Source organism: Cavia porcellus, unplaced genomic scaffold (genome assembly GCF_034190915.1).
Source record: "Cavia porcellus strain 051 isolate PalLab524CR breed Dunkin Hartley unplaced genomic scaffold, mCavPor4.1 scaffold_9, whole genome shotgun sequence".
In the NCBI taxonomy this organism is placed as follows: domain Eukaryota; kingdom Metazoa; phylum Chordata; class Mammalia; order Rodentia; family Caviidae; genus Cavia; species Cavia porcellus.
Genome location: NW_026947492.1, coordinates 73,709,003 through 73,733,676, shown reverse-complemented (window position 1 = coordinate 73,733,676; position 24,674 = coordinate 73,709,003). Strand labels below are relative to the sequence as shown.

The 24,674-nt window shown below is 44.3% G+C and overlaps 1 protein-coding gene across 4 annotated transcripts in view; it reads left to right on the top strand.

Annotated features, from left to right (window-relative positions):
- The window catches only part of Trim66 (tripartite motif containing 66), a 56,254-nt gene that overhangs the window by 6,824 nt on the left and 24,756 nt on the right, over positions 1-24,674 (top strand). For 2 of the 4 annotated variants that reach the window (XM_063256701.1, XM_063256700.1), the window contains exons 2-10: positions 346-652; positions 14,648-14,751; positions 16,245-16,392; positions 17,318-17,450; positions 17,750-17,866; positions 18,216-18,330; positions 18,893-19,039; positions 21,071-21,188; positions 23,763-24,667. In XM_063256701.1, coding sequence (XP_063112771.1) covers positions 346-652; positions 14,648-14,751; positions 16,245-16,392; positions 17,318-17,450; positions 17,750-17,866; positions 18,216-18,330; positions 18,893-19,039; positions 21,071-21,188; positions 23,763-24,667 — 2,094 coding nt within the window. Of the gene's footprint in view, positions 1-345; positions 653-8,150; positions 8,329-8,354; positions 9,030-14,647; positions 14,752-16,244; positions 16,393-17,317; positions 17,451-17,749; positions 17,867-18,215; positions 18,331-18,892; positions 19,040-21,070; positions 21,189-23,762; positions 24,668-24,674 lie in introns of those variants that run through there. The other 2 variants (XM_063256702.1, XM_023561690.2) reach the window with 2 other exon arrangements.

Here is a 24,674-nt window from a genome sequence, read left to right as displayed (position 1 = left end):
TGTGATGATTGAAATGTAGTATGGCACTGGCCTAATAAATTTCATATCCTTTTCTGAAGTCAAAACTTGAATCAAGCTTGTCTACCAATAAGGGAATCTGGGGCATTTTTGAGGGTAAACAAACCTTATTAGAAACATACAACCTGGCAGACACCTGCAGGTTTTACGTACCATGGCAGAGAGGCTAGGTTTTCCTTCTGGGTCCAAGGGCAAGGTATGAACCTCTAGCTCCAGGGAGGGGCATGAGCTGTGCTTTAGAGATCCTGTTCTCTGAGCCTTCTTTGATCTGTCCAGGAACTCCCTCTCTCAAAAGAAATGTCACTGTGTTCTGTGCTTCGCTTACAGGGAATAGAGCTTGCTCGGTCTACCCACTGCTTCACGCCTGAGGACGTCAATGGAAAAGGCCCTGTCCTGGTTATGGGCACAGAAACGGGAATGGGCGTTCGGAGAGAGCCACCAGCTGACCAGAAATACTGTTCTAAGAATATAAAGGTGAAAGCTTGGGCACCGACCTGCTCCTTATGTGAGCAGGACCTGCAAGAGACTGGCTCTCGGCTTTTACCCTGCCAACATTTGCTCTGCAAGACCTGCTTTCAGGGCTTGATGCAGGAGCTGGGTCATGTTTCCAGCACTCATGGGACCGTCCCAGAAGGTAAGTACAAAAGCACCACAAGTTCACTGACTTCTAGAGAGTAGGTATCTTCCGGTTTCATAGGCACTGAGTTTCAGGTGTAGAAAGAATTAGAATTTAAAGAACCCAAGGGACACTCAGTGCTGAAAGCAACTCTTTGGGGAATCTGTGAGACAAAGCAAATCCTCTCGATGACTAATATATCTGTTTTGTAAGCTGGGGACTTATCATCCCTGGGATTTCCTTAAATTGGTGGCAGACTGAGAAGTCCATGAAGGTTTTGATTCAAGGTTTGGCCAACTCCACAGAGGGGAGTTTGACCTCCAACGCAGAGGACAAGCAACTGGTTTCCTGCTGTTGCTCAGGAACAGAGTTTGAACTGAATCACACAGACTAATGGACCATTTACTATGTAAGCTACTGCCCAGCAGGGGAGGAGCCTGTGTCTTACTCCTGAATGTCAGGTTTCCTAGGAAACAGTCTCCGGTGAGCTATGAAGCCCTTGGAGATAGAAGTGTGTCCCTCATTTCAGTATTCTAGCGTAGGGCATGTAACTGAGGTACAGTGAATGTCTGTTGATTGACCATGTACAGTAACAAAGTCAAATACAGCAAGTGACAACACTAGACATAGCCACAATCTTTTCTTTTTGTTTTAGTCTCTGCAGTATTTCCAAAGTGATTTGTAGCATAAATCTAGGCTTTCTTAGAGACATTGCTGTGAAGAATAAGTTTTAGTTCTGGATTTTGAGCCCTTTGAACTGTGGGCCAGCAACCTACCTAGTCTGCTGAGGCTCTTAAGGGTTTGGAGCACAGAAAAGATATGGTCTATGATTTTTTTAACTTACAATTTAGACTTTATTCTTCATTATGTTTTTGATTTTGACTTATAAATGTTACTAGTCTACTTATAAATGCAGTAAATTTTAACAATGACTTTTAAAGGTCTATGGTTAATTAATATTTAAACTTATTTACCAACTTGGTTAATATTTGCATTTAAAAATTCAGCATACTTTATGGTTCTTTTTAAGGCTTCAATTATGTAGAAAAATAGGCATTGTTGATTACTTAAAGATTCTTGGAAATACAGTACATTTATAAATATAGTGAACCTCACACGTGGCAATCTTCTAGCACTATTGTGTTACTATCTTGAATATATGTAAAGAGCTCCTACAAGTAAACAGTAAAAAAAAAAAAAAAAAAAAAAAAAAAAACTTGATTAAAAAAGGAGCAAAGGGCTTAAATAGACATTTTTCTAAAAAAGGAAACAAATGGCCAAACAAATACAAACAAAAAATGTTCAATATCATTAATTATGAGCAAAATGCAAACTAAAACTACAAAAAGATGTAACCTCATATCCATTAGGGTGATTATTAACCAACCAAGAAAGCAAGTAAACACAAAACCTTTTTAAAATGACCTTAATTGACAAAAATGCAGAAAACAGCATCCTCATGGTTCCCAGAAAAGTAAAAACCCAATTATGTATGGTCCAGCAATTCTACCTCTAGGTATATGTACTAAAAAGATTCTCTGTCTGTCTGTCTGTCTGTCTCTCCCTCTCTCTGTGGTGTGTGTGTGTGTGTGTGTGTGTGTGTGTGTGTGTGTGTGTGATATAGGGTCTTGTTATAAGTCCAGGCTGGCCTTGAACTGATTTTGTAGCCCAAGCTGGCTTTTAACTCACAACCATCCTCCTGCCTTAGCTTCCCAAGTGCTGGGATTACACATTTGGACCACCTCACTTGGTTCTGAAAAATTTAAAGCAGGACTTTAAAAGAGTTGTTTGTATGCTTGAGTTCATAGTATTTTAGTCGAAATGGCAAATAACAAAGTGGAAGTGACCCAAGTGTCCATCAACAGATGAAATATATAAACAAAATGCATATCCTTATAATTGAAAATTATTCAGCCTTAAGGAAGGAAATTCTGAGCTGGGCAAAGTGATGCACTCCTGTAATCATTACTTTTTGGGCAGCTGAAGCTGGAGTATTGCAAGACTGCGGCCAGGCTGGGTAACTTAGACTCAAAACCAAAAAAAAAAAAAAAAAAAAAAAGGGCTGAGAATGTGAACCAGTGATAGAGCACCCCTGGATTCAGTCTCCAATCTTCAGGACCATAAAAAAGAGGAAATTCTGACACATGCTGCACTTGAATGAACCTTGAAGATATTATGCTAAATGAAATAAGCCAGTAAAAAGAACAAATACTGAGCAATTCCAATTATATGAGATACCTACAGAAGTCAAATTAATAGAATCAGAAAGTAGAATGGAGGCTGCCAGCGGCTGGGGAAATGAAGCATTTTATTTAGTGGGTGTAGATTTTCAGTTTTGGCTGTGTGTGTGTGTGTGTGTGTGTGTGTGTGTGTTTTACTGGGGATGAACCCGGAGGTACTCTACCAGTGAGCTACAATCCTGCCCTTTTTATTTTGAGATGAGGTCTGATTCTTTGGAAAGAATTTTTAGTGCTGCCAGGTTCTTTATTCAACAGAATGGGAGCATGGATTTTCTGGGTTTATCTTTTTCTGCTAGCCTGAGGTTTGAAAAAGTAAAATATGGAAGAGATAGAGGGATGGTAGGCAAACTGAACATGAGTTAAGGAAGAAATAGATTCCTAGCGCCAATCCCTCAAGCCATATGGGACCACACTGCATGGACATGAATCCATTCCTGTAAGTCTGTTTCTTCCAGTTGCTAGGCAGGTCCAAGCAGTTACTGTGTTGAGTGGAAGAGAGGCTTTGCCTGGATGCATGATCTGTCCAGCTGACTTTCAACCCCAGTGCTTCAGTGGAGAATTCTCAGGCCTGTGCTCCTCTACTGGGGCTAGGAAATGAGGGGTGCAGGTGCAGCAGGGAAGATCTGCTTACCCAACTGTTCAGTGCTTCCATTTCTATAACCCTATCACCTAACAGAACATGATACAGAATGGAGACTTAAGTGAATATTAATTGACTAACTTAATCATTGAATCAACAAAGATCCCCTCAGCAAAGATCCCCTGTGGCTGTTGCCTAGAATAGAGCCTTTTTAAACTGAAAACTTTTTATTAGTGTGTATTAGTTTTATAGCATAGTGGGTTTTGTTTTGGTATATTCATACACCATATCTCCTTCTCCTGTTAATGAACCTCTAGTACCTTCCTGACTCCTCCTATGATTCCTAAATTGTTCCTTTCCTTTTTTTTTTTTTTTTTTTTTTTTTTTGCATTACCAGGGATTGAACTCACGACCTCGAACTTGCCCGGCAGATGCTTATGCCGTTGACCTAAATCCCCGGCCCCTCCTTCCCATTCTTTAATTTGGAAATCCAAAACACAATTGTAGGGAGCTACTGGTTGGCAGACAATGTGCTAGGCATCTGTTCCTGTAGTATCTTTTCTAAAGTTCACAACCATCCTACAAGATAGGTATTCTTATTCCCATTTTATAGACAATAAGCCCGAGGACTGGGAAATTTATGGCTTACTGTCTAGCAACTACTAAGTGTTAGGTTGGGTGAAACTCATGTTTACTGTCTCCAAAGCTTGTCATCTACATGGTACACTTTGCTCAGGGTAAAAGTCCTCCTTCATAATTTGAGGAACATCTGTAATTTCCTTTTCTGCCTAGTCAAAAATGGTCCCAGGTCAAATTCTATCTGGAAGGTTGACTGTTGAGTACCAAAGTGATCCTTTAAATAAAAGTAGCAAGATCTGAAAGAACCAGCATCCCTGTAACTGACATTTATCATGTGTTGCGTCTGTGTTCAAGAGCCGCAGGGTTCCTATGATTTTATTTGTTGTTTTATGTCACAGGTAGGAAGAAACAGTTGGATATGTATTTCCTTCACCATATGGGTAAAAGGAACATTACCTTTTTTCTCTTTCTCTCTCATTAAAGCAACCAAATGTCAAGTCATGGCTTAGAAATTTTGATTTTCATATCCAAATTCCGGAATCTTACGTTTTCCATTTTCAAAGTTGGGGGAGGGTACAAGCAAGATGTGAGAACAAGTCTCATCTGGAAGCCACAGCTGTGGAGCTGTCAGGATTCTAGCACTGTCTGACTGGGCAACTGCAGGTGACTTCTGAGGTTGGGCTTGGAGAGCTAAATAACCACTGTGGCCCCATGGTTCCCGAAGCCAGAAGCTACGTAAAGGGGATAGCATTTTCCTTGTACACTGCTAATGCTGAAAGGGGGGAGCAATCACTGTCCCTTGGTGGGCAGGCTTTAGGGGCTTTGGGAAGACCCAAGGAAAAGGAACTGATGCAAGATGTTACAACCTCAGAGTCAGAAAGGGAAATGACTCTTAATGAGCAGCTGGAGGGGCTCTAATGGCTTAGGGTAAGAACAGGAGGCAGGGAGTGAGGCTGGGTTTCAGGCGCCTGGGAGGCAGGTGACTGCTGTTTGCTTACTCAGGGTGCTGAACAGCTTGTCTGACCTTGTGGGGTCTGTTGTGGGCAGTGACCCAAGTCTCCCAGGTGGAAGGCAGGCTGCTGAGGTGGACTGAGCTGGGTGCAGGGCAGATGCAGAGGCTGGAGCTCTGGATCCCTATCAGCCAGGTAGCTTTTTAGTTTGTGAACAGTTTCCTTCCCTTAATTGGTTCTCTGGGGCACTGGGAGTAGCACTGGCACCTCTGAATAGTACTGTTACTGGGAGAGCAATTCCCCTGGTGATGGAAAAGGCAGGTTGTGTTGGGGGTGGTGCTTGCTGATGCCAGTACTACCTGGAAAGCTATGGCTAAAGCAGATTGACCAAGGGAGGGAACTGAAGATGGCTGTGATGGGTGATAGGGTCTTGTGCGGGCTTCTTGTCCCTGGAACTATCCCATCAAGGGGCCAATCATATGAGTGCTATGGTGATCAGAGAGTGGCAAAGTGTTTAAGTTCATCTCCAGCTGCTCACTGTGCAGATGGGACATTGGGAGTCTAGGAAGGGCTAGGATTCTGTTGAAGGTTATCTAATTGGTCGCTCACAGAGTCAGAACAATCCACCTCTCCTAATGGACAGTCTAGGACTTCTGGGCTATAGAAAATGTCACCTAGAGTAGGTTGCTGCCCTTAGTTCCTCCACTGTCTCTTCCCAGGCTCAGTTGGAAATGGGGTCAATAACTTTGCATGGAATGCAAATGTGTTAGTAGCTCAGTGCTTGGATGGATTCTTTGAGATTTACAGTGAAAAGAGATAGGTGATATCTATACCAGTGAGGGCTATAATATGAGTTTAGACTCTTCTTACCTAAACCTACTGCATCCCACTGTGCATTTTCTTTACATAGAAAGCTTGTGTTGGCCATGTTCTGTGGCACACACCTGTAATCCTAGAGCACTGGGAGATTGAGGCAGGAGTATCACAAGTTCAAGCCTACTCTGGGCTATTTAGAAAAAACTAAAACCCCATCTCAAAATTTTAAAAAAGTGTTGCAAACATAGCTCATTGTGAAGGCCCTCAGTTCAGTTGCCAGTATCATTTTTTAAAAAAAGCCCTGTGTCACAGCCAGGTGGTTCCTGGGAGTATGGTGGCTGAAGGGGGATAGATTATGTATTCATCTCCAGCCCTAGCCAGTCACTTGGCTTTCCTGATCAGATTCTGACTCTTGGCTCACATCTGCTGCTGGCCCAGCCCTCTAGACCCTGGACACTCCTTGGTTGACCTTCGTTTATTTTTCTATTCTTTCCCTGGTGATATTTTTCCTGACCTCACCTTACCTATTGCCACTGTGTTATTTTCCCAGATCTCTTTGTTCAGCACTAATCACTCCCTCTTGACCCTGGATTTACATTTTTAGCTACCGAAACACTCCCACTTGCTTGCAGTTCAAAACGGAAATGTCGCATGGCCTTAAAGGCTCTTTCCAACAAGCCCCAAATGAACTTGGTAGTTTCATTTTCTATAATTCTTGTGCATGTCCTAACCTTATCAATATTCCTCCAAAGAGGTCCCACATTTTGACATTTATAATCCTCTTTATGATATTCCCTTTCCCGTAATACCTACCCAGATTGAAGGTCCAGCTCAAATGTGAACCAGTTATCAGAAGAACTTACAGGAGTTGAGAGTGGGCTTGGGAACAAGCAGGATGCTCAGAACTGAATTCCAAGGGCATTGATCCCAAAGTCTAAAACAATTTAAAGAGCTATAGCTTTAGGCCAGGAGTGGGTCAACTTTACCTATAAATAGTAAATAGTAAAAATTTTTGTTTCTACTGGTAGTAAAGATTGTTTCGAAGTTTCTCAATTTTGCCATTGTAGCATAAAAATGACCATAGACAATACAACGAGAGTGACTGTATCTCAATGAACTCTGTTCCATAACCATGTTTCTTATTGACAGAAACAGGCAGACTATATTTCTGACCCCTACTTTAGGTTCTGGGAAAACTGAGTGGGTTTGAGCCTGTGGATGGTAGTAGTAGCTGTCCAGAGCCAGGCAGGGCTAGAACAAGATGAGAGGGAATTTCAGGGAGAAAGCAGTGTTAGGATGAGACACTTGGAGAATAGGGAAAATATTGGGAGTTAATTTTGGCTGACATATGAGATGTTTGGAGGAGAGAAATGGAAACTGTTCAGAAAGGAAGTTCTCAGAGGCATCCTGACAAATTTAAGCTACTCTATTCTATAGACTCTGGGGGCTACTGAGGCTTCTTTTGATCAGTGAGATATGACCATATCTGTATTTCCAAGCATCATTCTGACTCAGTGAGAAGGATGACGGAAGAGACAGGGCTGGCAACAGGAGTGCTTGCATGGGGCCACTGTAGTTATCCAGGCCACTACTGGTTTTGGATTGCTAGTCCTTGATTGCTGGTTTGGATGCCTGAGAATTTTTTTCGGGGGAAACTTGCTAAAAATATACATTTCTAGTCCCACATCCAAGACATTTTTATTTGATAGGCTCAGGATTTCTAAAAAGCTCTCCATACTTGGAAATTATTGATCTGGGCAACACAGGAAGAATCCTGATCTTAGTGGGGTATGGATACAAGAGAAAATAGGACATATGTAAAATGGAATTTGACAACCACCCTCTTCTCTTCCTGTTACACCTGTCTCTGTTCTTGACAGCCCATCCAGTTGACTCCTTTTCTTTAACTCATTGCCTATACCCTTAACATCCTGCTTTAGTTATGTCCTACTGGTTCTCTTTGAAATAACTCCTCTCTGTCCTTTTGTCTGCTTCTGCTCTTATTCAAGATCCCATTAATGCTCAGCAGGACAAGCCTCCTTTTTGACCTCCCTGTCTTCACTCCATCAAGATAATCACAAAGCCCAGCTAGGTCATGCTCCAGAAACTTTCTGGTCTGCCTTTTTCTTTAGAATAAGGGTCAGGATCCTTAGCTTAGTGCTTAGGGCCCTTCCTGAGTTTACTCCGCTGCCAGTCTTTCCAAGTTCCTTCCCCGCCACACCCCTTCATCTGATTGCTCTGTGCTCTTGTAATTATCTTATACTTGTAGTCTTCCTGCCCCATCCTCATGCCTTTCCTGCAACTCAACTCTGTTTCCCTTCCCTTTTTCCTCCCAGCTTGTGTGGGACTGTATCTCCCAAGGAGGCAGAGTTAGATGCGAAGGGACATCCCCCAGGACCTTTGTGCCTTATAAATGTGTGTCTTCTCCATCCGAAGTTCTAATGCTCTGCTTGTGACGGACAATTGGTCACTATGGCAACTGCCTGTGACGTCACAGGATAAGGACTTCAGGTGAAGTGGCAGGAGCAGGTGAGTGTGTAGGAGGCAGATTTTAATGTCTGTCGAAGCCCTTCTTCCCTACACCTCCCTTCACTGCTGGGGGCATGGAGGGGGCTCGGGCTCCAGCTGTTTTTTAAAATGATGCAGTGCTCATGTGTGCCTGGCATCTGCGTGCTGCAGCAGTGTGGGGCTGACAGAGTGTGTCAACTTGAGCTCTGGCTGTGCAGGCACCGCTGCTGCGTGAGCCTGTTATTCCATTCTGGATTGCTATTTTGATACCCAGATTGCATCATTCTTCCTACGTATAAACAGGGGGTCCCCAGGGCCCTGCAGCTACTCACTTCTCCACCAACACTGTTGTTGTGATCAGCTCTATTTAAATGAGCTGCCAGATCGGGGCAGGTTCCAGCCACACATGAGCACTGTCATTTTGGGGAACATGGAGGGCTGAAGGATTTTTGGATGGAATCCTAAAAGGCTGAGAGTGATGGCCTCCCGAGCTGTGCAGAGGGCGACAGAGCTAGTTCCTGAAAGTTGAAAATCTCGTTTTCTTCCTTCTGAGCTTCTATTCCAAGGCACCCAGAGGATTAGGAAGGAGATGCAGCTAGGAAGAGAGTCGCCTCTTTGAGGTCTCCCTCTTGCTGTTCAGTTTGTGAAAATTGCTGCAGAGCCTTCGAGATAAACAGGAACAGGAGGAGTCAACCAAGCTCTGTCTTGCAGGAGCATCTCAGGTGAGCTAGAGAAATGCAGCCCTGGCTGAGGACGCATCAGAGCAAGGAGAGGCTGCAGGCTGCTCCCCCTACCCTACCCAGAACCCAGCTCCCCAGGCTTAGGCCCTGCAGCCCAGCTGGTGCAGCATGGAGGGTGGGCTCCCGGGCTTCATATCCTCCGGGATCAGTGGTGGTCTTACCTGTCGCTCCTCTGATTCACTCTGACTTCTCTCCCAGGCATTGCTCTATCACAGGGCAGCAGGGAGACAGGTAAGCCTGTTGACAATCAGGGGCAAAGTCAGCAGTCACCTTAGGGGGTGTCTTGGAGCACAGTTTGCTTTTCTAACAGAGACTGAGCATTTGAGGAGGGGGAAAGGTGTGTTTCTCAGAGGTGTTGCTGCTGAGTTATGAGGTAGAGGAAGGTTTCAGGGGCTTATGTTGGGGCCTTATTTTATGTTCAGTATTCTGGGGCTGCCTGGGGTGGGAGGGCATGAATGGCTTGGGAGGACAGCTAGGCTGCCAGAGGATCCAACCAGAGTTATTTTTTTTTTTCCTTCTTGCTTTGTGGCTGGCAGAGGCATAGTAAGGTAGTGTCTTACCTGTGACTATTGAAGTAATCAAATGCTGCTCAGTGATTCAAGGTATCACCGATGTTTTGCAAGGTCTGTGTGGTTTTTAGCTAAGTCCCTGCCTCTCTTAGGGTCTCCATTGTCTCTCTCTGTATGGTAGAGAATTGACTAGATGAACACTGAAGGTCTTTCCAGCTCTGTTTCTGTATGTGGGCACTACCAGAGGAGCACTGGGTCCCATTGCTCTATCAAGGTAGATCTTGGGCCCAAACTGAAGTTAACTGGAGTCCTGAGAGCTGAGGAATGAAAGCCCCCCCTCCTTCACCCTCATAGAGCTGCTAAGCATTGGGCTCAGGTTTCTGCACCTGGTGTGGCTGTGCGCACCTGGTAGCCTGAGATGACCCCATGCCAGCTTTCTGTGTCCTCTTTAAGATTTCTTTCCCTCTTTAGTTTTCTGTGCCCTCCAAGGCCCAGGTTGATTCTGCCATTTATCTCTGAAAGGTGGACTACCTGATCTAGGCCTCCCTTTTCTTGCTGTCTGATCAGGTCCTGGGCCTAGCACACACTAGGGCTGAGCAGCATTTTTATAACAACAAACCTCAGGCTACACTCTGGGCCTGGGTCCTTTAATTGAGCTATGAGTCAGGGGAGGTAAACATGTCTTACAACTCAGCATCAATCCCCACTGTGCCTTGGTTTCCGAACAGCTTTCTGTCTGCTGGGAACCTGTCCTTTTCTCTGCAAGAGGGGAAACCCATCATAACTACCTTCAGAGTTTTTCTGAGCTTTCTGCCTGTCTCATCTTCACGATGAAGAGGATGGGAATATCAGAAGTTGGAGCTGCTGGTTCTCAAACTTGGTTGTACTGTACATTGTGGTCACCTGGGGAATTAAAAAAAATACTGGTGTCTGCATTCTACCTCCTGAAACTCAATTTGTGCAGGGTATAGACCAGCCACCAGGAATTTTATTTTCATGGTGCTGAGAATGGAACTTGGGACCTTGTGCATACTCGGTAATCACTCTCCACTTTTCTACTGAGCTACATCTCCAGCCCAACATCAGGATATTTAAATATCTCATGATTCATATTTGTAGCAAAGTTTGAGAACCACTGCTTTACAGAATGCAATGACCTCTAGATTTATTTTTTCTAGACATAAAAACTACATTTCACTTGCCTTTCCTCAAAGATTGTATTTCTTAGAGCTGTAAGTACATACAGCATGGCTGGCTCCCAGCTCCAGCTGGATTGCCAGGGCCCAGAGCTGGGTCCAGGTCATTATAGTCAGATGATTATTATGGAACATTTTATTTATAATCAAATTATCGAGTTAGTTAAAATAAAATTATCTTGTTTATTTACAACCAAGTCAGAAGTATAACACAGTGGAAAGGCATGGCTTTTAGAGGTGTGGGTTCTAATTATACTTCTGCTCTTGCGTACATGATCTTTGACAAGAGACAACTTCTTGGAGCCTTAGTCTCTCCCACTATTGAATGGGACTAATGCCTGTTTTGAGATAGCTTGATGATGAAATGGGATAACACACATAAAGTGAGATAGCGTGAGTAAAACATGGTACAGAAAGTGGTGGTAAGCAGATGTAAATTTGTCTCGCACCTCCTGGGGACCTGAAGTTTTCACTGTCATGACAGATGAGCTGAATGACCTTTGCTTTTAGAACTGTTCTCCCAGGCTTTTAAGTCCCCCGGAGAACCTTTGATGCCTGTGACTTCCTCATTCTGGGAGCAAAAGCTCTGCTTCCTGTGGGGAGAATCAGGTGGCCCTCAACTTCTGGCTCCCTGTTTCTTAGGACTGATGTTCCTGTGTGTGAAATAAAAACTCTTAGACCGTAGATTGAATAATGCAAATAGAAATAAGTACTATATATAAATATGACTTTATGTATGATGTGATTTAAATATTTATTCATAACTAAATTAACAGTAAATACAGTAAGTACATATTTGGTACAGTGTTCTCCATCTCTACTCTGCTGTGGTAGCCCAGAGGGATGATCTCTTACACCTACCTCCTCAACCACCAGTCCTTCTGTCCCCTGACCTTCTGACAAGGATAATAGCCAGGGCTGTCCCTTCATGTCAGGGAAGTAGTTCCCTGTTGTAGGGAGAGGAAATGGGTTGGATAATCCAAATTTCCTTGCTAGTCCTCTTCCCCTTATTTTTAAGATGTAGAAAGTGAGGTTCAGAGACATGGGGTGACTCACACAGGGTTACATAGATGGTGTCAAACGTGGGCCTGGAACTCACTTCTCACAGTCTTTCTCAAGCACCAGATCTCTGCTTTCTTTCTTTTTCATTTTTTAAACAATTATTCCAGGCTGGCTTTTTCTCTCATCCAGAAAACTTCCAGATGGCTTCTTACTACTTACTGTGGCTCTGAATGCAAGGAATACACATGGAATATCCAATACAAAAGAAATATAATTGTCCAATCTGCTAAAAAAATCAGACAACATTCATTAATGCCAATTGTGTGTTATTTTTGTATGTAGAAATGTGAACAGAGAGTGAAAATGTAGTGTGACACTTGTTATATTAGAAGGATGTGCAAGGTTTTGTGGGCAACCTGAGAGGGACTAATTAACTCATCCTGGGGGAAATCAACCCTGCTTCTCAAAGGTAGAACCTTTGAATAGGTTTGAAAGGCTGAATAGGAGTTTATCTGAAAAAGAGGGGCGCAAGACAGTAGCTCAGAAGGAGAGAACAGCATCTTTACAGTCATGCAAACGGTTGTTCTGTCAGGAGGTAACAGGTTTTTGGCTGGCATAGACAGATGAAGCTAGAGATGAGGCAAGATGGCCTTGGATGACAAACTGTGGGTTTTGCCTTTAAGGCCAGGAGAGTTAGAGGATGTGCAAGGAGGCTTTGTTTTGACAATTCAGTTCTTTCTCCGTTAATGAGGATATATTTCAATGATTACTGTTTGGGCATCTGGTACTAGGGAGTTAGAAGTCCTTTGGAAATCACTATCAGAGCAGCATTTCCACCCTGGCAGTAGGTGAGGAGGGTCTCCCCAGGGTTAGCCTAGCAGAAGAGAGGGACAGTCACTTGATGGCTCTGGATGATGTCACTTGCAGACAGCATCGTTATCTACTTCTGGCCACTGTTCTTGACTGGCAGAAGAATCCAGAGGCTGTTTTGTCTTCAAAGTAAATAGCTCTGCAAAGACTGGGGGAATTTTGCTTTAGGGGAGGAGGAAAGAAGAATTGAACTATTATTTTATATGACTAGTGTATTTTGATTTCGTAACAATGAGCTGCTAATAAGTGTCTTTATTAAAACAACTAAACTTAGTTTATGATTCTGTGGATTGGCAATCTATGCCAGGATTCTTTCTGTGGTTCTTTGGGAATTGAATCCAGGGCCTTTGTACTGAGTTTCATCCTCATCCCAACCTCCCTTTTCTGAGACAAAGTCTTGCTAAATTGCTCAGACTGGGTTTGAAATTGAAATCCTCTTGCCTTAGCCTCTCAGGTCTGGGATGATAGGGTTGTGCCATCACACCTGACTCTGGATGTTCTCCTGCGCTAGGCTGGGCTTGGCTAATCTGGCTATACTCTGTGTTTGTCACTTGGGGCCAGCTGGTGTAGGATGCTTCAGGGAGGATGTCTGAGACAACTGAAGCCTCTCACTGCGTGGTCTGTCAGCTTCCAGGATTCTAAACTCCCCAGGATAGGTTTTCAAAAGGTGGTCTTAGAGTTAGTTCTAAGAGCAAAAACAGAGTCATGTAAAACCACTTAGGCTAGGCCTGGATCTTGTTTATTGCCACTTTTGTTGCATTCTGTTGACCAAAGCAAGACATGAGGCTAGCCTAGAAACAAAGGGTACAGTTTTAGGGTAGGATTGTGGAGGAATGAACGCAAGCGAGGGAAGAATTTGTAGTCAGCTTTTCCATCTACTGTTTATTATCACAGAGAGTTGGTAATTAAGGTAATTGCCTTACCATTAATGAGATATGGAGAATCTTTTGAATTTAAAGTTAATATTTATGGAGGACTGTGTTTTCTCAAGTATTATCTAATTTAATTCTTACAGGAACACATACTTACCTTTTTGTTTTCCATATGATAAAAATAAACTACAGGCGAGTTAAGTGAGATTAAGTGACTTGCCCAAGGTCATAGGCTGGTAAACCATGTATTTGGATTTAATTTTGAGTGCCTGTCTATGGCACCTGGCGTTGTGTCATTTCTGTCTATGTCAATGAGCTGAAGCACTTAAGACTGTGGTGGTTCTGATGCAGTCACTGCCATCGTCAGCCCCTTCCCAAGCCATCTTCATGCCGGTAGGTATTGTCCTACTCCTGGGTTCATCTCTTTGTTCTCATTGGGCTGATGCTGTGTGAGTCACTGTCGTCTCCAGGGTGACGGTGTCACACTTCTATATAGTCCAGAAGCTCACTGTGCCATGGAATGTGTTAAAAGACTGTTTTACTTCTCTAGGGAAAGGTATTGAGTCACAGCTGATGTACACTCATGTACATATGGTGTACCCTGCATGGACAAGGTGGGCGTAGCCCAGCAAAGACCTCTGCGCCTCTGAGCACACTGGTATTGGCTATACCAAGAGAAAAATACCTCCGACGCGAGCAGGCCAGGGAGGCCTTGTCTTTCTCTGGCTTAGAGCCCCCTAGCAGCTCTACCTTTGAGATCTCCAAAGTAATCTTGTTACATGGTGGCCTTAATGACCAGAGCTGTGCTCTGAGCTAAACTGACTCTCTGGAACTTGCCAGTGATGGCAGCTGAGCTCTCAGGGATGTAGAGTGAGAAATGGAAGCAGTAGAAAAGTATTTGATCATCAGTGGTAGAACAGAGTTGGGTATGGAGAAGCGTGGCTTGTGGGGGAGGGGAGGAAGGTAGAACTGGGCAGTGACAAGCCTATGATGGGACAGTCATGTTCAGAGTACCTGTGTGGTGACTGCAGGCTGTGGCATCAAGCACAGGTGGCATCGCATATCTTAGTGTTGTGTATTAGAAAGCCTCTATCGAGGCCTTGTGTGATCTGCTGTGTAACCCTGACTCTGTTGTCTTTCTTTCTCGACAGAGATCATCTCCTGTCCTGGGTGTAAGCGAGTATATCTTACCAGGGATGTAACTGAATATTTTTTTCTGCAGTGCTTTTCTCCTGAGCAACCCAAAATGGCTAAGGTAAGTCCTTGTCAGAAATTTGTGAGGTCTTTGGCTGTGATTCTATCCACTTATCACTCTGTCTGACCTATTATTCCCCCTCAGTTTTCATAATCATCAACCCATCTTTCCACCTAGGAAGAAAAAATGTTTGATTTGGGAGTTTTCTATTAACTGAAAATAATATAGGCTTTTCTTTGCATGTCTACTTTTTTGTTGTTTTGTATTTTGTTTTTGTTTTGACTATACTGGGAGTTGAACACACAGCCCTTGCACTTTGTTTATTTTTGAGACAAGGACTGCCAGGCTGGACTCCAACTTGTAATCCTCCTGCCTCAGCCTCCAAGAGTGCCTCCCCAACCTAGCTAGTGTCAGTTCTTTGAGTGGAAGTTGGATGTGTCTTAAGTATTGTTTAATTTAAACAGATACTTTTCTCTCCCTTATACCTCTTACTATGCTTTTATTTTCTTTTTTCTCCCTTGAGACAAAATTCATACACCATCCTAGATTTAAAGGGCTCATTAATATTGGCTATATATAAGAACTACCATATTTTTCCCGAGTTTCTAAATTTTACTTCGTTTACTGAACAGTGTACCCTCTCTCCATTAAGATATGCTTACTCACTACACTTTATTTGTTCACTTATTTTACTTACTTGGTTGGTTCTTATATCTGATTTTTATTGAACATTTATTACGTGCCAGGCCCTTCTGGGTAGCAGGAGGATAAATGTATTGTCCTTCTAAGGAATTAATAGTTTATTTAGGAAAACTTTCAGAATCCCTATCAGTTTAGTGGCCTGTATGATTCAGACATAGTTAGGTAAAGTTCTCCCAGTGTGCTTGGCATGATGCTTTACATCAGCTCTTGCAGGATGTTTGTTGACCAAATGAACACTTAGACTAGAAGCAGATTAGGCATTCTCAGACCAAGCAGACCCCAGGTATAGAAACAGCTCTTAAAGTTGGTCTGTGCTTTCTTTTCCTTGACTATATATGGTCATCTCTCTGTATGTTCCTACACGTTGGGCTTTTCCCCGCTCTGTAAGCCTGTGAAATATTCTGCTTTGGCTGTGCTTTCCCTCCATAACTATTTCCCCTTGCCTGCGTCGTGAATCTCCTTATCATTCAATATCCAAATCAAATGTTACCTCCTGATGAAAGCTTCCCTGACTCTCCTAGAGTAAGTTCCTGTAAACCTCCTTTTGCCGCCTTAGCAGTTTCCCTGTCATTTTTGGTCACAGCATTACCCATTTAATGGGTACCACCCTGACCAGGCTGTGCATAATTTAAGAACAAGTCTCAGCCTCTGCATGGGACTTCTGTGAACACCTCCTGCGGTGCCCACTGCTCTTTCAATACCAGAGTGTGCTTTTTCCTACAAATGCTGCAGGCCATTTTTCAGTGGACAAATGCTCCACAGTAGTGGGAGACATAGCCCTGTAGGGCCAACGTCCCTTAAGCATGGTCCAAAAGAGGTCATGCCAGTAACTACAGACTTTCTGCTTCTAGACCTGCTCTGAGTGCAAGGAGAAGAGGGCAGCACATATCCTCTGCACCTACTGCAACCGATGGCTATGCAGCTCCTGCACTGAGGAGCACCGGCATAGCCCTGCTCCTGGGGGCTCACTCTTTCCCCGCTCCCAGAAGGGATCTTCAGGTACTGCGTCCCCCTCCCCAGCTGCTCCTATGCCCTAACTAATACCACAATGCTGAATTCTAAATTCCCTGGACCGGAGGTGGGTGGGGGGGCTGGAGAGGTTCCCTGGAGAATAGCTCTCAATCCTTTTTTCTCAACTGGCGAAGGTAGGGGTGGTTTGGAGTCTTTCCCAAAGGGAGGAAGTCTCCTTAACAGTCATAGGGGTGACTCACTCTAGTCTCTGACTCTTAGGCTGGGGGTGGGTTGGTGTGGGTGAAGTGGTGCAGGGAGCATAATCTTGAATTCTCACGGAAGCTAAGTTTCTTCTCCCTCCCACCTCTGTTTAGAGCAGTCTGCCTTGCTATTGTTTAGGGACTTGATTAACTTAGTCTGCATCAGAGCTCATCCTCATGTCCATCCAGCACCATCCATTTAAAATTATAATCTTCTGGAAGGTCTTTTCCTAAGGTCCTAAAATGGTAGGAGGGGCTTTCCATTTGTCAGACCTGGAGGAACCAGAGTTCATGATCTATGTGATCTAGCCTGGAGTCTGGCAAGGCTGAGTAGTTGGCTCCAGTCCCCTCATAACAATCCTGATGAATGAGGAGGGTTAGGTTAACTTGGAAGCATGTATTATTCTGCAGAAGATCCATGTGCAGCAGGAGCCAGTAGCTCTCTTGGCCTGTGGCAGATGGTGGGGCATGCTCAGACTTGTATAGATGTACTGTTTCTGGACAGCTGAGCAAATCCAGTCAATCCACGCTCAAATTCCTCCCAGTGCCCTGAAACCTCATCGTCCCAGAGAAGGGTATCTGCTATTTGTAGTATCTCACCCAAACTCTGTTTCTCTGCCTTGTGCTTTGAGGGCTGTGGGCTGCTCCACGGAACATAAATGACAGGCCTATGCAAAACAGAATGAGCCCACTTTCTCCGTCCTCTCTGGCAGGAGTGAATGGTGGTGCTGGGGACTTCGCCTTGTACTGTCCTCGACATACGCAAGAAGTGCTTAAACTATTCTGTGAGACCTGTGATGTGCTCACATGTCATAGCTGCCTAATTGTAGAACACAAAGAACACAGGTGGGTCTGCTGGGTTGCCTGAAGTGGGTTTGGGGGGGAGCTCTGGGTTTCCAAGGCATCAAAATCCTCTCTCTGCCCACGCCACCCTTTAGCCTCTGGGATGAAAGTTTCTCTTTGCTCTTGCTGTGGGGTTTCTCTAGAAAAGGCCTGGTAGGCCAAGGGCCTGTAGTACCTGTGACTGTAATGGTGGTCTCTATGGACCCAGCTGAGACAGTGCACTGTTGGGGATTTCTGTATGGCTGGCATGATCAGGACAGGAGTCAGCTCTCCTGAGCCTTTTTCTTTGTTTCCTCCTCTAGGTGCAGACATGTTGAAGAAGTTCTACAAAACCAGAGGATGCTTTTAGAAAGTGTGACTACACAGGTGGCACACAAGAAATCCAGTCTACAGACATCTGCAAAGCAAATTGAGGACAGGTAGCACAAGCTAGTCCCTTGCTAGTGCTGGGAATGCTCTGTCCTTTGGTATCCTGGGTACCAGGCCAGGACCTTCTGGAGAGGATGTGGGCATATTTCCTAGAAGGCATATGTCCTGGCCTGGGATCATCACTTAGTGACTGAAACCAAGCTGGTTCAGGATGATCAGACTGAGTGTAGGCCAAAAGATATGCTTGAGAAAAATAGATGCTTGAGAAAAATGTGCACAGAAGGTACTGGGGGAGAGAAAGTGCAGGCCTCTAAGCTATTAGCTTTTATGTTTGCTGTCTCTCAGCTCTCATGGTCCTGAGGGAAGGGCTCACTGTGTTTTGTTCCATTGTATTTACAGGATTTTTGAAGTGAAGCATCAGCACCGGAAGGTAGAAAACCAGATCAAAATGGCAAAAATGGTTCTGATGAATGAGCTGAACAAACAGGCCAATGGACTCATAGAGGAGTTGGAGGTATACATGGACAAATGGGTCAGATGGAGGAGTTCTGTGTTCCTTCTGGGTCAGAAGCCAAGCAAAGAAGTCTCAGAGCCTAGGCAGTCTGGGTTACAGTCTGATATGTGGTTTCTGTAGCTCTCTTCTGCTGTTTGTAACTTAAAATATCCTGCCTAATCATGGGAGTGCAACTCTTTTAGAGCTGAGAATCCAGTTTGGACTTCATCAGTGGAATGACTCTTAAGTAGCTGCTATCTTTGACTGTACATGGGTATGGTCTTAGAAGAAAGAGTCACAAAACAACTTCCTTTTTCAGTAGGCTATGCCCAAGAATTGTTGACATTCATATATTTTCTCATTCACCACCCATTCCATATTTGCACTTTAAAATTCGTAGTTTCTCCCACCCATCTTCTGTCCATCAGCAGGTCATGGCAGCACTCCATTTTGCTGTTTGCCTCTTGGAAATGCAGCCTTGTCTGATTCCATCAGTGTCTATGCTGATATATATAGGCCACTACACTTCCCAAGCAAGTCCAAGAACAAGGTCAGGGACTCTGTCTTTTTTCTCTGTGCCCAGGGCATTACTAATGAGAGAAAGCGGAAGCTGGAACAGCAATTACAAAGCATCATGGTTCTCAACCGTCAGTTTGAGCATGTGCAGAATTTCATCAATTGGGCTGTCTGCAGCAAAACCAGCGTCCCTTTTCTTTTCAGCAAAGAACTGGTAAGAAAAGCCTCCAACCTCTCAGTTTGTCCTTTGAAACTTATATATCCTAGGGGTAGTGAGGAAGTTCCTTTATTTTGACGCAAAGAGTTGTAAGATAGTAGCTCCATCTATCCTTCAGACTCAGCGGCTTTGAGTTAGGAGGCAAAAATTATCTTTTATCTCATAGGTCAATGGACCCAGGTACTGAAATGATCCTTCCCTCCAGGCAACTCAGCCACCCAAGTCTGTAGTTCTTTGTCTTAGGTAATGGATTCACGTATCCTGTTTCTGAGCGGTGTGCAGACATCTCATATGAAGTTATTGGGATCTAACTGGAGCAAAGAGGACAGGAGGGATTGAAGACAATTTTGACTTGGGCTTGGGAGGATGGTCATACCCAGGAGGAGGAAGGAGGAGGAAGAATTTTGAGAGAAGTTGATGAGGTTTATATGTGGATATATTAAATTTATGGTTGCTTATAAAACATTTGAAAGGAGCCATCCAAAAGCTGTTTTGACAGGTGAGTTGGGAAATCAGAAGAAAAGTCAAGGTTGGAATTCAAGATGTGGGGAGTCACTGGATACTGATGTATAGTTATAGGAATGTGCATAGAAGAGGATGGCACATCTGGAACACAGGGAAAATGATCATTTTCTACATAAACAGAGGAAGAGGATGGGTGGAAAAGAATGAGAAGCCACGATCAGAAGTTAGAGGAGAAATAGGAGTGTGGTTCACTGAAACTGAGAGTTTCAAATGTGAAGTGGTCATTGATGTCCATACTACATAGGTGAAATAGGATGGGTAATGGTGAGAAACCTTGAGGCTGGAATTGAGGGAGTCCCTGTTGGTCTTTAGGAGGGAATTCCAGCAACGTAGAATAGTTAGAAGCCAGAATGAGGAAACTGAAGATGTTCTCTCGTCTGAGGAAGTGAGGAAGTAGAGATACAAGTGAAAAGGAGGGAAATCAGTAGTTTGTAAATGACACAGTTTGGGGAAAACTTAAGTTTGGCAATAATTTGTATACATTTACATGGAAGGAGAGGTAATGAGAGGGTGGAGAGATGAGTGGGGGGGTGAGCATATTGAGAAGGCTAGAATAAACTGGGTGATCTCAAACACAAGGACACTCCTCTCCTCTTAGAGGGGAGGACAAGAAAGGAGTGGTATAATGTAGCTCAGTGTGGAAATAGGAGGGATGCAAGTTTGGGGCATTTGCTTTCTATGGTCTCTTTTTTTCCTTTGTGAAATAGAAGGTGGTAATAAGAGCTATACATTGGGTGAGTAGTATTTAAATGAAGTGAAGAATTTAAATATAACTGAGGACAGTGGAAGGGAACGGTAACATGAAAGGAAGTGATGAGAAAAAAGGCTGAGGGGGCCTTTCCAGGGTGCTGCTGAGATTAATGATCCCTTCTGTGTTCCTGAGCTGAAAACAGAGGTGAAGATGACTGACATTTTTTTAAAAATCAAAGAAATAAGAGGCCAAGATGTTGGCCAGGCATAGAGGTAGCCACTGTAATCCCAGAACTCTGTGGAGCTGAGGCAGGAGGATCATGGTCTGAGCCCAGCCTGGGCCATTTAGTGACTAAGACCATGGTCTAAAACAAACAAACAAACAGGCTGAGAGTTAGTGATGGAATAGATGAGAGCAACAGCAAAGGAAGATGGCATCTGACTAAAATGGAAGGGTGTTTTAGATGCTGGCTGGAAAGCAGTAATGGGGAACTAAAATAATATTTTCCACATGTAAGGTTTTTAATGAAGGTGATTATAGAATAAAGCCTCTAAGCAGCTGATATCCTGAGCAGAATTACAAACCACTTGAGGCCCAGAAGGGATGTACAGATTCTGGAGGCCCTGATTAGAAGAAAGCAGACAGCTAGGAGGAAGGAAAGGTGCTAAGATGAGAGGAAAGGAGCAGGGGGGATGACCAGAGGCTAAAGAGTTGAGATTCTAAAGCCCTTTCGCCTATTCATAGAGCCCAGGAGAGGAAGTTGTCATTTAGGGACATGACGGCCAAATGAATGACTTTGGTGCTGTTGTCAGATTGTGTTTCAGATGCAGCGATTGCTGGAGACAAGTTGTAACACAGATCCTGGATCCCCTTGGAATATCAGATTCACCTGGGAGCCTAACTTCTGGACCAAGCAGCTGGCTTCCCTTGGTGAGCTAGGATCCACTAGGTGGGCTTTGACCTAAATGCTAAGAATAAATATGGGAAATCTGCTTAGATTACTGGGTGGGTCAGCACACACCCAAGTTAAAGCACTTCCTGAGACCACCAGTGGTCATGGAGTCATTCAGCAAATGCCTTTTTGTGTGAGAGTGGAGAGGATGAGGAGACTAAATACAATGGTAGCATAGGACTTTGTAACAAGATCGGGTGAAATTTGAGCTTTCTATTCTGCCTAAATGTTCCAGTTACCTTGGTTTCATAGCTGGAAAGGGGGCAAGACAGTAGCCCTGTTCTCTAGAATGCTGAATGGGAGTGAAAATATGTCTTTGTGATCACACAGGATATATGTGTGCAGATGCAAGCAAGGCGTCTCGGTAGTAGATTTTGCGTGTATTACAAATCCTTTGGTACTGAAATATTAGCAGATCATTCATGGACTCATGCATTTTTTTCTTCCCTGCTATACAGTTAATAATTTGCTGGCATTTACTCTTTTTTTCTCTCTACTTTTGTGGCTCCTCCAGTTATTTTATTATTTTTTCAGGGTGCTTTAAACAATTTATTTAACTGAAATGCTATACACTAACTTCCATTTATTTTGATACATCTTTTCCCCACGGTGATTCAAGGTGTCTTCAAGCCCATATAAACATTTTATAAATATCTGGCCATTTGGGTATGCACCTGCACAACACCTCACATCTTTCAGCAAGAAAAATATTGAAGAATAAAGACCTGACAGAATTAAATGAGTATAATGAGAACTGCTCCAAATATTTGTTTCTCTGAGGTTAAGGCACCACATAGCTGTTCAATTAAGAAAACCATCCTTACAACACAGGATGATTTTTTATTTTTAAGTGAGGCCTGGAACACTTAGCTACTAATTAGGTGCTGAGTGGCAGAGCTCCATCCCCAGATTGTGCCATGAATTCATAAGGAACAGGTTCCAGCTACACAGGCTCCTGTTTTTGGTTCTCACAAAGTGTGTGTGCTTCTTTGGGTGGTGTAGGCTGACCATTCAGCTGAACTGAGGGTCCCTTCTCTTTAGACTCCTGATTTTCCTGATCATTATTTTTGACATGTTAAAGGAAGCTACTGTGACTCTTTGAGTGTTTGATATGCTCAATATGCACATCAATCCTCATGGCAAGCATCTTGTCCTTAACTTGCTTGTTTACAACAATGCCAACAATGTGCTGGGTAACACTGCAGACTCTTCCTGTTTTGCCATGGTGACATTAGTGTGGCATTCCTTTTTGCACAGTACCCATTCCTTTGATGTGTACAATATCACCTTTTTTTGTAGATTTGCATGTATGTGGCCAAAGGAACAGCTTCATGTTTTCTAAAAGCCCAGAGAACATATATCAGGTTCTCCTCCTCTTTCCCTTTGTATTTGTCATTTTGGCAGATTAGTGGAAGAGGGATGGTGGTTCTGGCAGAAAGGCTGACACTTCTATTTAAAAGTCTGTTAACCTAGGGCCTTTGCATTGAGCTGCATCTCCAGGGGAGTTCTGGGAATCAAACTCATGACCTTGCACTTGTCAGGCAGGTGCTTGTTCCAGAGCTACATCCCTGGCCCTGAAAACTTTTAAAATTTTGAGTCAAAGCCTCACTGAGTCCCTAAATTGCCTAGGTTGGGATCTTCCTGCTTCAGTCTCCTCGATTACTGGTTTTTAGTCTTCAGGTAGAGCAACCTGAAGTTGCGCCTGCATTGACAGCCTAATGGATTTGTTAAACATCAGGCCAACTGCTGCCTTCATTTCAGGCCGTTAGTCCCAATGAAAGTGTTGAACATGGCAATGTGATAAATGATGCAGATTTATTTTCAGCTTCCTTCTTCCCTTTGATTTAAGTCAGCAGGCCTTTGGCCAGCCCTTGATCTGGTTAAGGCCCAAAGGTAAATCATACCACACCCTTTCCCCTTAAGGAGTTCAGTCTTCCCCCGAGGAAGCCTCTTCAGAACAATGAGGTAAGGGAGCCATTATACTGAGAGAGAGTAGATATCATTTCCTCCTGCACAAGGGATCCAGAGAACTCAGAGGGCTTTGCTAGTATCTGTTACAGGGGCTTCCTTGATGTCTTCCACCTTTTTTTCTCAACATACAGTTCCTGTGACTTGTGTGTTTCTTGTTTGTCCCAGGAGTGACTCATTTTACCTGTTGCTAGGTTCCAGCATAATTGCTTCCCCTCTCAATGTTGGTTCTTTTAGTCAGAATTCCTCTTGGGTTGTTGTGCTGACAGAGGAGTAGGTGCTTGTGGAAGGAACCCACGGTTTCTCTAGCAGGATAGAAACAGGGTGATCATCTGGTAAAAGTTAAACTAATGCCTCAAATATCCTCCACCTCTGAAGCAGGTTTATACAGGTGATGCTACTGCAGCATTCTAGACATGGTCTTGGAGATCTGGGGTTGAATTTCCTAATCTCTGTGCCTAGTGCAAGTTCGTTGCATGATGTCCTGGGAGCTTTGGTCCTAGGAGCAAGAAGTTGCAAGGGGGGGTGGATAAAGCAGCAACTGTTGCTTATCTTTGGAAAAATTCTCTGTTCTAAATTTCCAGGATGCATAACCACAGAAGGTGGACAACTGTCCCGGATAGATACTCCTACTTATGGAGGTTTACAGGGGCCACCAACCTTTTATCAAAGTCATCAGTCCCCAGTGGCTCCGCAAGAGGCCCTTAGCCACCCCTCTCACAAGTTCCAGCCTCCAGCACTGTGCTCCTCATCTGTGTGTTGCTCCCATTGCTCCCCAGTGTCACCTTCACTCAAAAGCCAGGTCCCCCCATCCAGTGTACACCCGTCCCATAGCTTTAGGCAGCCCTCTGAGATGGTGCCTCAGCATCTGGGGTCCCTACAATGTTCCACCCTGCTGCCCAAGGAGAAAGAGGTGACCTGCAGTCCTCACCCTCCAAAGCTGCTGCAGCCTTGGTTGGAAACCCAGCCCTCAGTGGAGCCGGAGAGCACATCCCAGCAGCGACCTGGGCAGCAGCTGACTTCCCAGCCCGTGTGCATCGTCCCTCCACAGGACATTCAGCAAGGAACCCAGCAGCCCACGTTACAGACGCCTTCCATCCAAGTTCAGTTCGGCCACCATCAGAAACTGAAGCTCAATCACTTTCAGCAGCAGCCACAGCAGCAGCTGCCCCCTCCGCCACCTCCACCTCCTTTACCCCCCCAGCAGCCACCTCCAACTCTACCTCCACCCCAGCACCTGGCTTCCAGTCAGCATGAGAACGCCCCTGGGCCTGCCTGTTCTCAGAATGTGGACATAATGCACCATAAGTTTGAGCTGGAGGAGATGCAGAAGGACTTGGAGCTTCTCCTTCAGGCCCAGCAGCCCAGCCTGCAGCTGAGTCAGACCAAATCTCCTCAGCATCTTCAGCAAACCATTGTGGGGCAGATCAACTACATTGTGAGGCAGCCAGCACCTGTCCAGTCGCAGAGCCAGGAGGATGCCCTGCAGGTGAGGA